The sequence below is a fragment of the Pipistrellus kuhlii genome, unplaced genomic scaffold (assembly GCF_014108245.1).
Source record: "Pipistrellus kuhlii isolate mPipKuh1 unplaced genomic scaffold, mPipKuh1.p scaffold_m20_p_13, whole genome shotgun sequence".
NCBI classification, from domain to species: domain Eukaryota; kingdom Metazoa; phylum Chordata; class Mammalia; order Chiroptera; family Vespertilionidae; genus Pipistrellus; species Pipistrellus kuhlii.
The window spans coordinates 35,350,929-35,363,452 of NW_023425438.1; the positions used below are offsets into that span (position 1 = coordinate 35,350,929).

Sequence of the window (12,524 nt, forward strand, 5' to 3'; positions counted from 1 at the left end):
GAAGCACAGAACCAAGGAAAAGTCCCCATAAGAAAAAATAAGAATTTGACTAGACTGACTCAGAGACAAGAAAACATTATCCCAGAATAAAAAGTATACATTTCACTGAAACTAACCTGACAGGAAGCAAGAAAATGATGAGACCATGCTTATGTAAACTGTATGCATGTTTGTGTGTGCTATATATGGGTTTGTGTGTGTGTGCATGCATACTTTTTGGACAAACTAATTTTAGGTTACTTTTATTTTATTTTTTTAAATTTAACTTTGTATGCATTTTTTTAAAATATATCTTATTGATTTTTTACAGAGAGGAGGAGAGAAGGATAGAGAGCTAGAAATGTCGATGAGAGAGAAACACCGACCAGCTGCCTCCTGCACACCCCCTACCGGGGATGTGCCCGCAACCAATGTACATGCCCCTGACTGGAATCGAACCTGGGACCTTTCAGTCCGCAGACCGACGCTCTACCACTGAGCCAAACCAGTTTCGGCGAAAGAAGTAGACTTTTAAGTGTGTAGGAAAGGAGGGTTCAACAGTGAAACAACAAGCCCCCAAAATTATTCAGGTTGGAAAATTATATATGGAAAGTAAAAGCCAAAAATATTTTTAAATTAGCATAGTTCCTGCTTCTCAAATTTAATTTTAAGGACATATTATATATATAAAAAAAGACATATGATTAATGTTTGCAATAATTATCTTTAAAAGGGTGGTTTAAAGACTGTTGGTTGCCAGGGGTAAGGGAGGTTGGGGTGAAATAGGTAAAGGGATTAAGAAGTACAGACTGGCAGCTTCAAAATAGTCCCAGGGAGTAAAGTACAGCACAGGGAATAAAGTCAATACTATTGTAATAATTATGCATGGTGCAGGTGGGTACTGGAAATATCAGAGGAACACTTTGTAAAGTATATGATTTCCCAACCATTATTGAGTGAAAACTGTGATTAAAAAATATTTTTTTTAAAGTGTTGTTTAATACCAATTGTTGAATAACTCTCTCCACCAAGGTAGTGAAACTGATATCTTGACTTTCCCGATTGTCATACATGTACTTAACAAGCTTGGCGATTGTTTCTGTGTCTGTTTCAGATTCAAAGTCATAGCCTTTACTTTCCTGTAATTAGAAAGAAAAAAAAATTGACACATTTAAGGAAAGATTCACCATCTCCAAATCTTATCTACAGAATTTTTTCCTCAACAATCTCATTAATCAATTTCTAATTCTTCTGACCACCATACCCCATTACCCACTGTTCAAAATTAAGGTAACAGGAGGAAAGTCAAGATGGTGGCATAGGTAAACATAGCACTCACCTCCTCCCACAACCACATCAAAATTACAACTAAACTACAGAATAACCACCTGAAATCTGACTGAATGGAAGTCCTGCAATTAGAGAATTAAAGAAGAAGACACACTGAGACTGGTAGGAGGGGAAGAGGCACAAGGGCTGGTCCACTATCTGTATGTGGCATCTTTTTTAATCAGGAGGAATATCCTGGCTTATGCAGAGGTTCCCCATGAGGTGCAAAGGGTTCCAACCCCATACCAAACCCTCAGAAGAGAGGTGTCTATAACTTCAGGCTATAAAAACAAGTGGAGATTGTGGCACAGCTGGGTTGCTGAAGTCCCAGGCAATTTTAAAAGGCCCACACACACTTACTCTGAATCAGCGCTGGGGCAACTTGGAAAGGATCCAGAAACGTATGGGAGGAACTAATTTGTCTGGCATCAGGGCAAGAACTGGAAGTAGCTTTATCCCAAACAAAAATACTGGCAAAGGTGCAGAGAAAACCTCCCCGCCACAGTGCCAACAGGCAGTTGCCATATCTGAGTATCCATCAACTTGGCCCACAAGTTTGCCCCACCCTGGTGATTCCCTGAGACCCCATCCCACCCAAATTGGGTGCTCATCCAACCTGTTTGCAGTGGCTTTTCCATATAAATGGCCTCTTGGCTCAGGCTTCAGACTTTCCTAATAACTCTCAGACAAGCAGCAGCTGGCCTTAACCCTACCTCTCGATAAGTGGCCCTAGAACCAGCAATAGCAGCAGCCTGTCTTGGTTTACGCCTTGGCCTCTCCTGGGCACCTCCAAGCCCAACACAAGGAGCAGCCATCTGCATATCACTCCGTAGCTTGATGGGTGTCCCCAGGCAGTATCTGACTTTGCATCTCCCAAGAAGCGCCAGAGCCAGTGTACCCGGTTGTCAGCTTCAGACCATGCAAGATTACAGCCTACTACAACTACCAGTGACATACTCAAGGGGCAGACTTGGTGAGCACCAAAGCTCCACTAAAGCAAGTCCTGCTCCATAAGGGTGTCTCCTGTACAGCAGCTCTTCCTATGTAGTGAAAGTTGGTCTGCACAGCCAATTGACCTGGGTGTCAATCACTCCCAGTGACGCCAAAAGCAATCGAGGCTCAACCACAACAGGAGAGCACATACAGCCCACACAGGGGCCCTCATCTAGAGTGCCCAGCTCAGGTGACTGGGGAGGCTGAGCCACTGGGCTCTACAGGACATATACTACACAAGGCCACTCTAACAATTCCAGGTGACACAGCAGCTCTACTTAATATATAGAAACAAACACAGGAAAGCAGCCAAAATGCAGAGAAAAAGAAACATGTCACAAATGAAAAAACAGAAAAAGAACTAAATGAAATCAAGCAAACTACCGGATTCAGAGTTCAAAGGATATTTAAGAAACTCAATGAGAACTTCAAGGAACTTAGTGAGACCCTCAACAACATAAAAAGGAAAAGTCAGAAATGAAGGATACATTAATTGAAATGAAGAATAATTTACAGGGAATCAACAGTAGAGGATGACAAGAATCAAATCAGCGATCTGGAATGAAGGAGCAAAAAACACCCAATCACAAAAGAAAAAAAGAATCTAAAAATATGAAGATAGTATAAGATGCCTCTGGGACAACTTCAAGCATACCAACATTCACAGCAGGGGGATGCCAGAAAGAGAAGAAATGAAGCAAGAGATTGGAAATATATTTGAAAAAATAATGACAGAAAACTTCCCTTACCTGGTGATAGAACAAGACATGCACACAATGAACCCAAAGAGACCTATACCCAAGACACATCATAATTAAAATGTCAAAGGTTAAAGACAAAGAGAGAATCTTAAAAGCAGCAAGAGAAAAGCAGTTAGTTACTTACAAGGGAGCACCCCATATAACTCTCAGCTGATTTCTCAACATAAATTTTGTAGGCAAGAAGAGAGTGGCAAGAAATATTCAAAGTGATGAAAAGCAAGGACCTACAACCAAGATTACACAGCAAAGCTATCATTTATAATTAAAGATCAGATAAAAAGTTTCACAGACAAGAAAAAGCTAAAGGAGTTCACCACTAAATGAATATTAATGAAATGTTAAAGGGTTTTCTTTAAGAAGAAGGAAAAAAGGGACAAGAAATATGAACAATAAAATGGCAATAAATACATATCTATCAACAATTGAATCTAAAAATCAAAATAAATGAACAAGGATTCTAATGAATAAAGTAAATTGATGAATAAAATAGAATCAAAAACATGGAACAGACCAACAAATCTCAGAGGGAAGAGGGGGGTGAAGGGTGGAAAGTGATTACAGAACTTACATGCATTTACCCATGAACACAAACTATAAGGTGGTGAAGGCCTGGGACACAGTGGATCCGAGTGGAGGGGGACAATGAGGGGAAAGAGGAGGGTGGGGAGGAACACATTTGTAATATACTCAACAATAATGTTTTAAAAAATAAAATGAAAACAAACAACCTAGCTGATGTAGCTCAGTGGTGGAGCGCCAACCCATGAACCAGGAGGTCACAGCTTGATTCCCAGTCAGGGCACACTCCTGGGTTGCGAGCTCGATCCCCAGTAGGGGGCATGCAGGAGGCAGCCAAACGATGATTCTCTCACATCATTGATGTCTCTAACTCTCTCTCTCTCTCCCTTCTTCTCTGAAATCAATAAAAATATATTTACATAAATCTATATGCCAAATATGAATTAAATAAATTTTAAATAATTAAAATATAAAATATATAATATAAAAACAGATTCCATAATGTATATGATAATTCTTTATTCAACAGTGATATTTTACTATGCAATACTATAGCCATTAAATATATGTGGCTATTTAAATTTAAATTAAAGTGAAATAATTTCAAATTTAGTTCCTTAGTCATACTAGTTCAATATCCATATGTGGGCAGTGGCTACTCTATTGGACAGTACAGATATGGAAGGTTTCCATCACTACAGAAAGTTCAGTTGGACAGACTTGAGAAGCCATTATGAAAGTCATCATCATGATCATTACTAGGTTAGTACATAGCTAATTAGGGCATAAAATCTTCATTTAATCTGTTCTGATTCCTCTTACATATCCTAGAATCTTTTAAAAATGGCAAACAAGGTTTCTCTTAATGCAAAAGACATACTCCCAAAATCCCAATTTTAGTTGAGTGTCTGGATCATTCATAACAAAGCCAAATAATTGTTTCCTTTTCATATAAGGAACAAAAATGTTCCACTGTCAAAAAAGAAAAGTCCAATAAACCACTATACCCTTGAAACTGTCTTAGAAATTATTTGATCACACCTAGATAGTATTTATTGCACATTTCAACAACCACCTCACTGCTCTCAGAAGTATTGTCAAATGCTGGTGTTTTTTTAGGTCAATTTACTTACCAAAAACTTTTTCAAGTCTTTATAGTTGGTGATGATTCCATTATGAATAACAATAAATTCTAAAAAAGATAAAGAAATGACCAAAATTATAGGTCTAACAAACATTATAAATAGCCATTACTGTTAAGAGATTTTTCACAAAAGTCAAAAAATGTGTAGCACAACTACAGAGAGAATAATTATTCCAAGTGATTCTAAAACACAGAAATTTGATTATATATCCCTAAAGAGATATACCATAAGGACAAAAACTTAACAAGAAAAACTAACAAACAACAGTAAATATATTCTTATGGTAGTGTTGGTATTATGATTGTTTTATGTTTATCATGTAACAGATAAATAAGTATGTTACTGATGTTAAGAACTGCGTAAATAAAAGAAAATGCATAAGTCAATCAGCTAAAGTCAAAACCTTACTGCCCTGAATCTGAATTAGAATTGTTAGTATAAAATTACATTGTTTTATCTTTAAATTTATACATGTGCAAGTGTGCACACACAGGTATGCGTATCTCCTAGCTCTGCCCACTGAAAAGGCCTATGTGTGATGAACACTTCTAGGACTTGGTTTATATTCTTTAAGTATCATTTCCACTAAAAAGAACAGGGGCTTCCTTAGAGGTATGCCGGATTCTAAGCATGGGGCAGGAGTAGAGGAACGTGGAATATCTTGGCCTACCAGAAAATAAAGACTATTGAGCCCACAGGAGTCACATCAAAAGGGCTCAGAAGCCAACCTGAGTAAGTTCCAAGAGCCAAAGATTTTTGTGTATCAATAGACAATTACTTCAGTGTTTTGAAACATATGAAATATTTTAAATCCATGATTTTATTATTTTAAAAACTCATTCATTTTAGAACATATGAACCACTTCATTTTTTAAAAATGGTAAATGGGGGGGAATAAAACATTAATCCTACCTTTCCTATATGCTCCGTACCTCAGAGTAACCAAGCAGTTGATATAGAGAAGTTTCTCTTTATAACGAAGTATTTGAGATAATAAATGAAGAAGGAATGATAGTACTAGTCTATCACCAATTTAAAACCCCTAAAGAAATCATTAATCTTGGCAATGATCATCAATGACTGCTAACAATACAAAAAAAAAAAAAAAAAAAAAAAATCCAACATTATGACAAGAAAAGAAATTCTGAGATGTCCTAAGTTAAATTACAGTAAGCAGGTCAAAAGAGACAAGGAGAGTTAATCAGTTAACAGACACAGGAACAAACACAAACAAAAGACTGCTAGCATTCCTTAATGTATGTTGAAACTTTGAATAAACTTCTAGGCCCCTATTTCAGTTATCTAGAGAGAATAGCCACCAGCAGACAGCACCACATCCTGTTTACAGCATAAACTTTCTGGACTGTTGCCCACAATCAATCCAAAAGCAGCAAACACTTCTTCCTTACCATTTACCTATCCCAGGACCAGCCCTGCTTCACCATTTCCCACCTCCCTTATCTATAGCCAATGTAAATCTTTCAAAACAACTTACAGCTTTCTTCTCCAAAGTCATCGTATAAAAAAAAAAATCAATCCCAGGAAGGCGGGCATATTTGTCTTCCCAACTAGCCCTGCTAATGGTGGTCTAAACTGTATGTCCCAGAAACTGGTCCTTTTTCTGGCTAGCTTATGGCTTAATAAATCCTTTCTTTCAGAAAAATTTTCAACCTGAAAGGTTGTCATTTAACAATTATATACCTCCAGTTGTAAACAAACACTGTACCAATTTATAATAAGTGAAATGGACAGAGAAACATGTTAAATAATCCACAAGATGCATGCAATTAACATGATCTAAACTATAGAAAGTTCTATAGGACAAACAGAGTAACTGTAAGGAAAAGGGAAAGGGAAAAGTCTCTTACAAGACACATCAATCTACAATACTAAGTACTTTTAGAGATACACTTTTAAATTTACAAAATAAATATTATGGTATCTAGCTATCTGTGATATATCTATCTATACAATATCTACTAGCTTCCAAAATAATCTAGTTAGGGGCTATGGATAAATAAAACTGATAAGATATTGATAAATGTGGAGGCTGGGTATTGGATGCATCAGGCTCTACATATTCTCTATATATGAATATGTTTGAAATTATCCAAATTAAAATGATGAAAACATAAAAAATTCCATTCTTTTCCCATTATTGAACCTCTACAAAGCATTAATATGTCCATACCATTATTTTTATCAGAGCGCTGTGGATGGCTATTGACAGGATTGGGTTCACCATGTGTTGCCCAACGGGTATGAGCTATTCCAAGGTGTACATCAAATTCTATATCCAAATCCATATCCTGTTGTTCTGAAGATAAAATGAAAAATTCCAATATTAAATTATGCTGCAGAGATAACACTATATTTCAATATAATTACCATAGCACCGTTTACCTGGAATATACAATTATTAAAACTAAAGATCAAGCATACTCAAAAGAGTAATTAAAAGATTTAGAGGAGTTAATGCAGGATGCAGCTGAAATATTTAGAACAAATGGTTCCAATAACAACCCAAGAAAATGTATTCAAAGAGATAAAGCACCCTGGCCAGTGTGGTTGTGGGATCAATCCTGGCAGGGCACACGCAGAAAGCAACCTATCAAAATTTCTCTCTCTCTTTTTCCCTCTTCCTCCCTCACTTTCTCCCTCCTTTTCTTCTTCTCTCTAATATCAAATTTTTTAAAAAAAGATAAAGCAAATGTGACATTGTTAACAATTGGAAAAGATAAATGAAATATATGGGTAGATAATGTAACATTTTTTCTACTTTTCGGGAGGCTTAAAAATTTTCACACTCAGGAGTTAAGGACAAAGAGAGAGAATATGATTTTTTAAATCTATATTTAATCTTCATTTTGGAAATAATCAGTAGTTTTAATTAGACACGTAAAAATAAATTCATTTTCTCAGTGCCACATAGCCTTATGACTATCATTTCTTTGGTCCCCAAACATATCTCATTATATAAACTGCAATTATGAAGAGCTTCCAAAATCAAAGAATAGGTTCTTGTGAACAGAGCAACACTATGAAAATATGGAGTTATAGACTGATGCTCCTTAATCTTGAAAAGCAGCTATTCTGATTCTTTTTTTCAATAAGCTCTCTCTTTTTGCTTCTTCTGGGGGCAAAGGGGAAGAGGAAAGAAAAGAAAAAAAAGATAGTTCTAGTATGCCCTTTTAATACTAATGCCCTTTTTCTAATTTCCTAAATATAAAATTCATTTAGCTAAGATAAAACTTATCAAATAACAAAGCTTATCAGAATTAGGTCTAAATTAGGAATAAACTGCTCAAAACTCTGAACACCCATGTACTTTAGCTTAGTCTTTAGCATAGTCTTTGTGGTTTTTATACTGGCTAATGAGAAGTCATTCTAAAATACAAATCTGATTTTAAAAAAAATAAGGTTTAAACTTCCATTGCTTTAAAAAGTGGTATGCACATATGAATCATCCTAAACCTAGTCACAGAGATTTGCAAAAAGATCCTCAAATTCTAACATATAACCAGAGAGCCATTTTCTCAAAACAAAGCCCCAATACCTTTTCATAGCATATAAGGTACTGCATATCTGTCCCCTGTCTACCTTTCTAGCCTCATCTCCCAGCACTTATCACTGTGATCCATGCCACCACCATCTCACCTGAACTACTTAGACAAAATTCTCACTAGTTTCCCTGTATCGTCTTGCATCTATACAATCTATTCTGCATACCAACAAATGTGATCCTTTCAAAATCAAGTCAGATCGTGTCACTCCCCTACACAGATTTTCTAATGGCTTCGCATGACACACACAGTAAAATCCATCATTCTTAAGATCCTACATGACCTAGCTCTCAGCCACTCTCTAGCTTCATTTCCCGCCACTCTCCTCACTTACTGCGCCTCAGCCTCCCTGACTTTCACCTTCGGTAGCCAAGCCCTCATGGGGTCTTTGCACTTGGTGTTCCTTCTGCACAAAATTCCCTCTTTCAGACAATCACATGGTATCTGCTCAAATGTCACCTCTACTATACTTTTTCTTCATAGCACTAATCAATACCTAACATTATATATGTGTCTGCCCATCTCATTAAACAGTAAACTCCATCATAGCAGAGGGTTTTGCCTATCTTGTTTTGTTTTATCCTCAAGGCCTAGAATGATGGATGGTATATAATAGGTACTCAATAAATATTCATTTTGTTATTGAATTCTCAGAATACTCTTTGAGGAGGGTATATGAAAATATGATTTCATATATCCCTCAATAATTTCCTTACTTGTATCTTCTGTCTTCTCACCAACTTCATGTCCAAGGCATGCCCTTTTCTCCATTTACAGATAAAAAAAAATGAGCCTCAAAGAGATCACAAAATCTTCCTACCAAAGGTCACAGTGAATAGTAAGTAGAGATAGGAATTCAACCCAAATCTGGTTTACTCTAGAGCCTAAAATTAAAACCACAATGGTGCCCAGCCGATGTGGCTCCGTGGTTGAGGGTCAACCCAAGAACCAAGAGTTCACCAGTTCAATTCCCAGTGGAGGCACATGCCAGGGTTGCAGGCTCTGTTCCCAGTAAGGGGTGTGCAGGAGACAGCCAATCAATGTTTCTATCTCTCTATCCCTCTCACTTCCTCACTCTCTAAAAATCAATAAAAACATATTTTAAAAAACACACACAATGGTAAACTCTGCTGCACTATTTACTACATTTATGATGTTGTCAATCTGGCTTCCATCTGAATTTGAGTTCTACAAAAGCAGCAGAGTTTGCCATTGTGTGTGTGTTTTTACTATCTTTGAACTGTAAGCATCAAAAGCTAAAAAAGGCAAATACTCAAATCTTTATTGGATGGCTCCATCAATAAACAGATACAATCATCAATGCATTCTTTCCTGGCTTACCTGTGTTCCGAATAATTAAGGTGACCTAATAAATGACCTCCAGAAAAGTAAAGAATACTATTTATCACTAGCTAACAAGCTAATGCAAGTAATAAAAGCATCTGATTAGTTTTTTAGGTTAACTATATTTAAAGTAGTATTTCCCCCAACATGCTGGCAAGCAACACTGGAGAGTCTTTAACAAGAATCTGTAAATTAAATCCATATCAAGTTCATACTAATTACCAATCCTATTTACTTCACTGTTGCCATTTAAGAAACATGTACCCATGTTCCTTATTCATTAAGTTGATAGGTCATTCAATTCCCCAGCCGTTCATGGTATCTTTTCTATTCTCCTTAAGCCTCAATTCTACCTATATTCCTTCAGTTCCCTCTTTACTAAGCTTTTCCCCTTACCTCATAACTGTCTAATTTAGCTTTTCTTTTATGTTCAACTTCTATAAAGGTTAACTCTCTCCTGTGCCTTCACCTATCTGTAACCCCTCAATAATTTTCTTACTTGTATCTTCTGTCTTCTCCCCAACTTCATGTCCAAGGCTTGCCCTTTTCTTAGATGTCACCCTTCTCTTTTTTATTTTAATAGTTCAAACATTTAAGTTTGCTGACAATGATAAAGACTCAAATACCTACATCCAGAGATAACAAATGTCAACATAAATGGTTCTACTCCTTATATATCTTACACTGCAGGTTGCTTTTTTCACTCAGCATTAGGTTCCCAGTAACTCTCCAGGTCCCCACATGCAGAACCAGATTTGGTGCCCTCCTTTCAAATGAAAGATCCAGTGCCCTTATTTCAAAAGTTACATACGTTCATTCACTGTCATTATAATTTATTATCCCATTCCCTTACTGGTATTCATTATCCAAAATTAATAAATCACTTTGTTGAGCAATCTGGCAATGTCTATAAAAGAGATGCCTATACCCTGTTGGTCATATACTTAAAAGAAATAATGTTGACAAGGAGACATGACGAGATTCATTGCAGCAAAACGTAGAAACAACCTCTATGTCTACCAATATCACCCCAATAAATTTAATTTAAAAAATTTTTTTAAAGGAGTCTCTCCCACCCAGCTGGCATGGGTCAGTGGTTGAGCATCAACCTATGAACCAGGTCATGGTTCGATTCCCAATAAGGGCACATGCTTGTGTTTCGGGCTCAATCCCTAGTGCGGGGAGTGCAGGGGACAGCTGATCCATGATTCTCTGTTAGTTTGGTTTTTTTTTTTGTTTTGTTTTTTGTTGTTTTTTTTATTGTTTGAAGCAGTATATATGTCTCCTTTTTCCCCCCTGGACCTCCCCCTAGCCTCCCTTACCCATGATTCTCTCTCTTTTTTTTTTTTTTTTAAATATATATTTTATTGATTTTGTACAGAGAGGAGGGGAGAGAGATAGAGAGTTAGAAACATCGATGAGAGAGAGTCATCGATCAGCTGCCTCTTGCACACTCCCTACTGGGAATATGCCCGCAACCAAGGTACATGCCCTTGACCGGAATCGAACCCGGGACCTTTCAGTCCCCAAGCCGACGCTCTATCCATTGAGCCAAACCGGTTTCGGCCCATGATTCTCTCTTAACACTGATGTTTCTACCTCTCCCTTCCTCTCTGAAATAAATAAAAACTTTTTTAAAAAAGTAAAATAAATGTTTAAAAAGGACTATCTCCCATTCCATCAACAAACTTGGCTTCCTTATTTTTATCCTATGAAAGGCCCTTTCTCACAAATTGTGGTTACTTCATTTTAGAATACTGATCTTGCTCTAAATGCAGTGGACCTAACTAATTTCCTTCCCTAATTAATATGATCATTTTTGAAGCTCAGGTATATTTTAAAACTAGTACACACGATAACGAAACTATTTTTCTCCCCTCCCTTCAATATTAAGAATCATTAAATGGGCACAAAAATATGGGAGGAATGGTGATATGACAAGGGAGAAGGAAGTAAAGGGGGAGGGGGACAAAAACTAAACTTAGTACATTACTGTGAACTTCTTCATCCAGTGCTTTTACTTTCCCCTTCTTCTTAATGAGCTGGATTTTGCAGGCATTTGCTTCCCAATCTTTGTCATTGCCTCCATCAACTCCCACACCTAAATCATCAAAAGGCAGAATAGCAAGATTTAAAAACTGACTATTACTTAGATTATCAGTGTGAGGCAAAATTTTTAATTAAAATATTTCTCATCTAATTAATTTTCTTACCACTTCAACATATACTAAACATCCATTACATGTCAAGAAACAGAACAGCTGATACAGACAAAAATGAAAATAACCCAGTTCCTTTCTCAAATTTCTTACAGTGTATTGAGAAGAAAAAAAAAAATAACAAAAAAAAACATAATTACATTCAGTCTGGTTTCAGATTATAAAAAAAGTATAGCTTGTGAATAGAGTACAACAGAGAAAAACAGAAGATGGGCACCCACCTCAGAAGCAGAATAAAGAGGGAATGTCAAGACTCTCTTGAGATTCTACTTAAGATCCTAAGAAGTCTGACAAAGTTACTCTAAGGTATTGGAAAAGCAGAGTAATTTGAGTTAGAGAAATCACATGGCAAAAAATTTTAAAAATCTCTTTGAAAACAGTGTAAGAAATTAGACTAGAGAAACAGAAAGGAGAAACCAGTTCTCAGAAGTTATAGCTATAGCATATCTGAAGAAAGAGGGCCTGAACTAAACAGTAGTGATGAAATAGATATGGGTGATATTGAGTAGAAATGACTAGATATAACATGGGAAAGCAGGAGAAGTCTGGGATACCTCCTAGGCTCAAACAAAGGACTTGGTGATAACAGTCACACAGAAAGAATTGATTGGAGAGTGGGGTGAAAACTGGATCCTCAGTTAAATTATAAACACACAAAAGTTCTAATATCTT

General features: G+C 36.6%; 1 protein-coding gene across 2 annotated transcripts in view; it reads right to left on the minus strand.

The window, feature by feature from the left end:
• Positions 1-12,524, minus strand: part of GFPT1 (glutamine--fructose-6-phosphate transaminase 1) — a 51,309-nt gene that overhangs the window by 26,790 nt on the left and 11,995 nt on the right. For both annotated transcript variants that reach the window (XM_036435610.2, XM_045580846.1), the window contains exons 3-6: positions 11,627-11,734; positions 6,918-7,043; positions 4,715-4,773; positions 984-1,118 (exon numbers count right to left, since the gene is read on the minus strand). In XM_036435610.2, the coding sequence (XP_036291503.1) occupies positions 984-1,118; positions 4,715-4,773; positions 6,918-7,043; positions 11,627-11,734 (428 nt within the window). The remainder of the gene's footprint in view (positions 1-983; positions 1,119-4,714; positions 4,774-6,917; positions 7,044-11,626; positions 11,735-12,524) is intronic.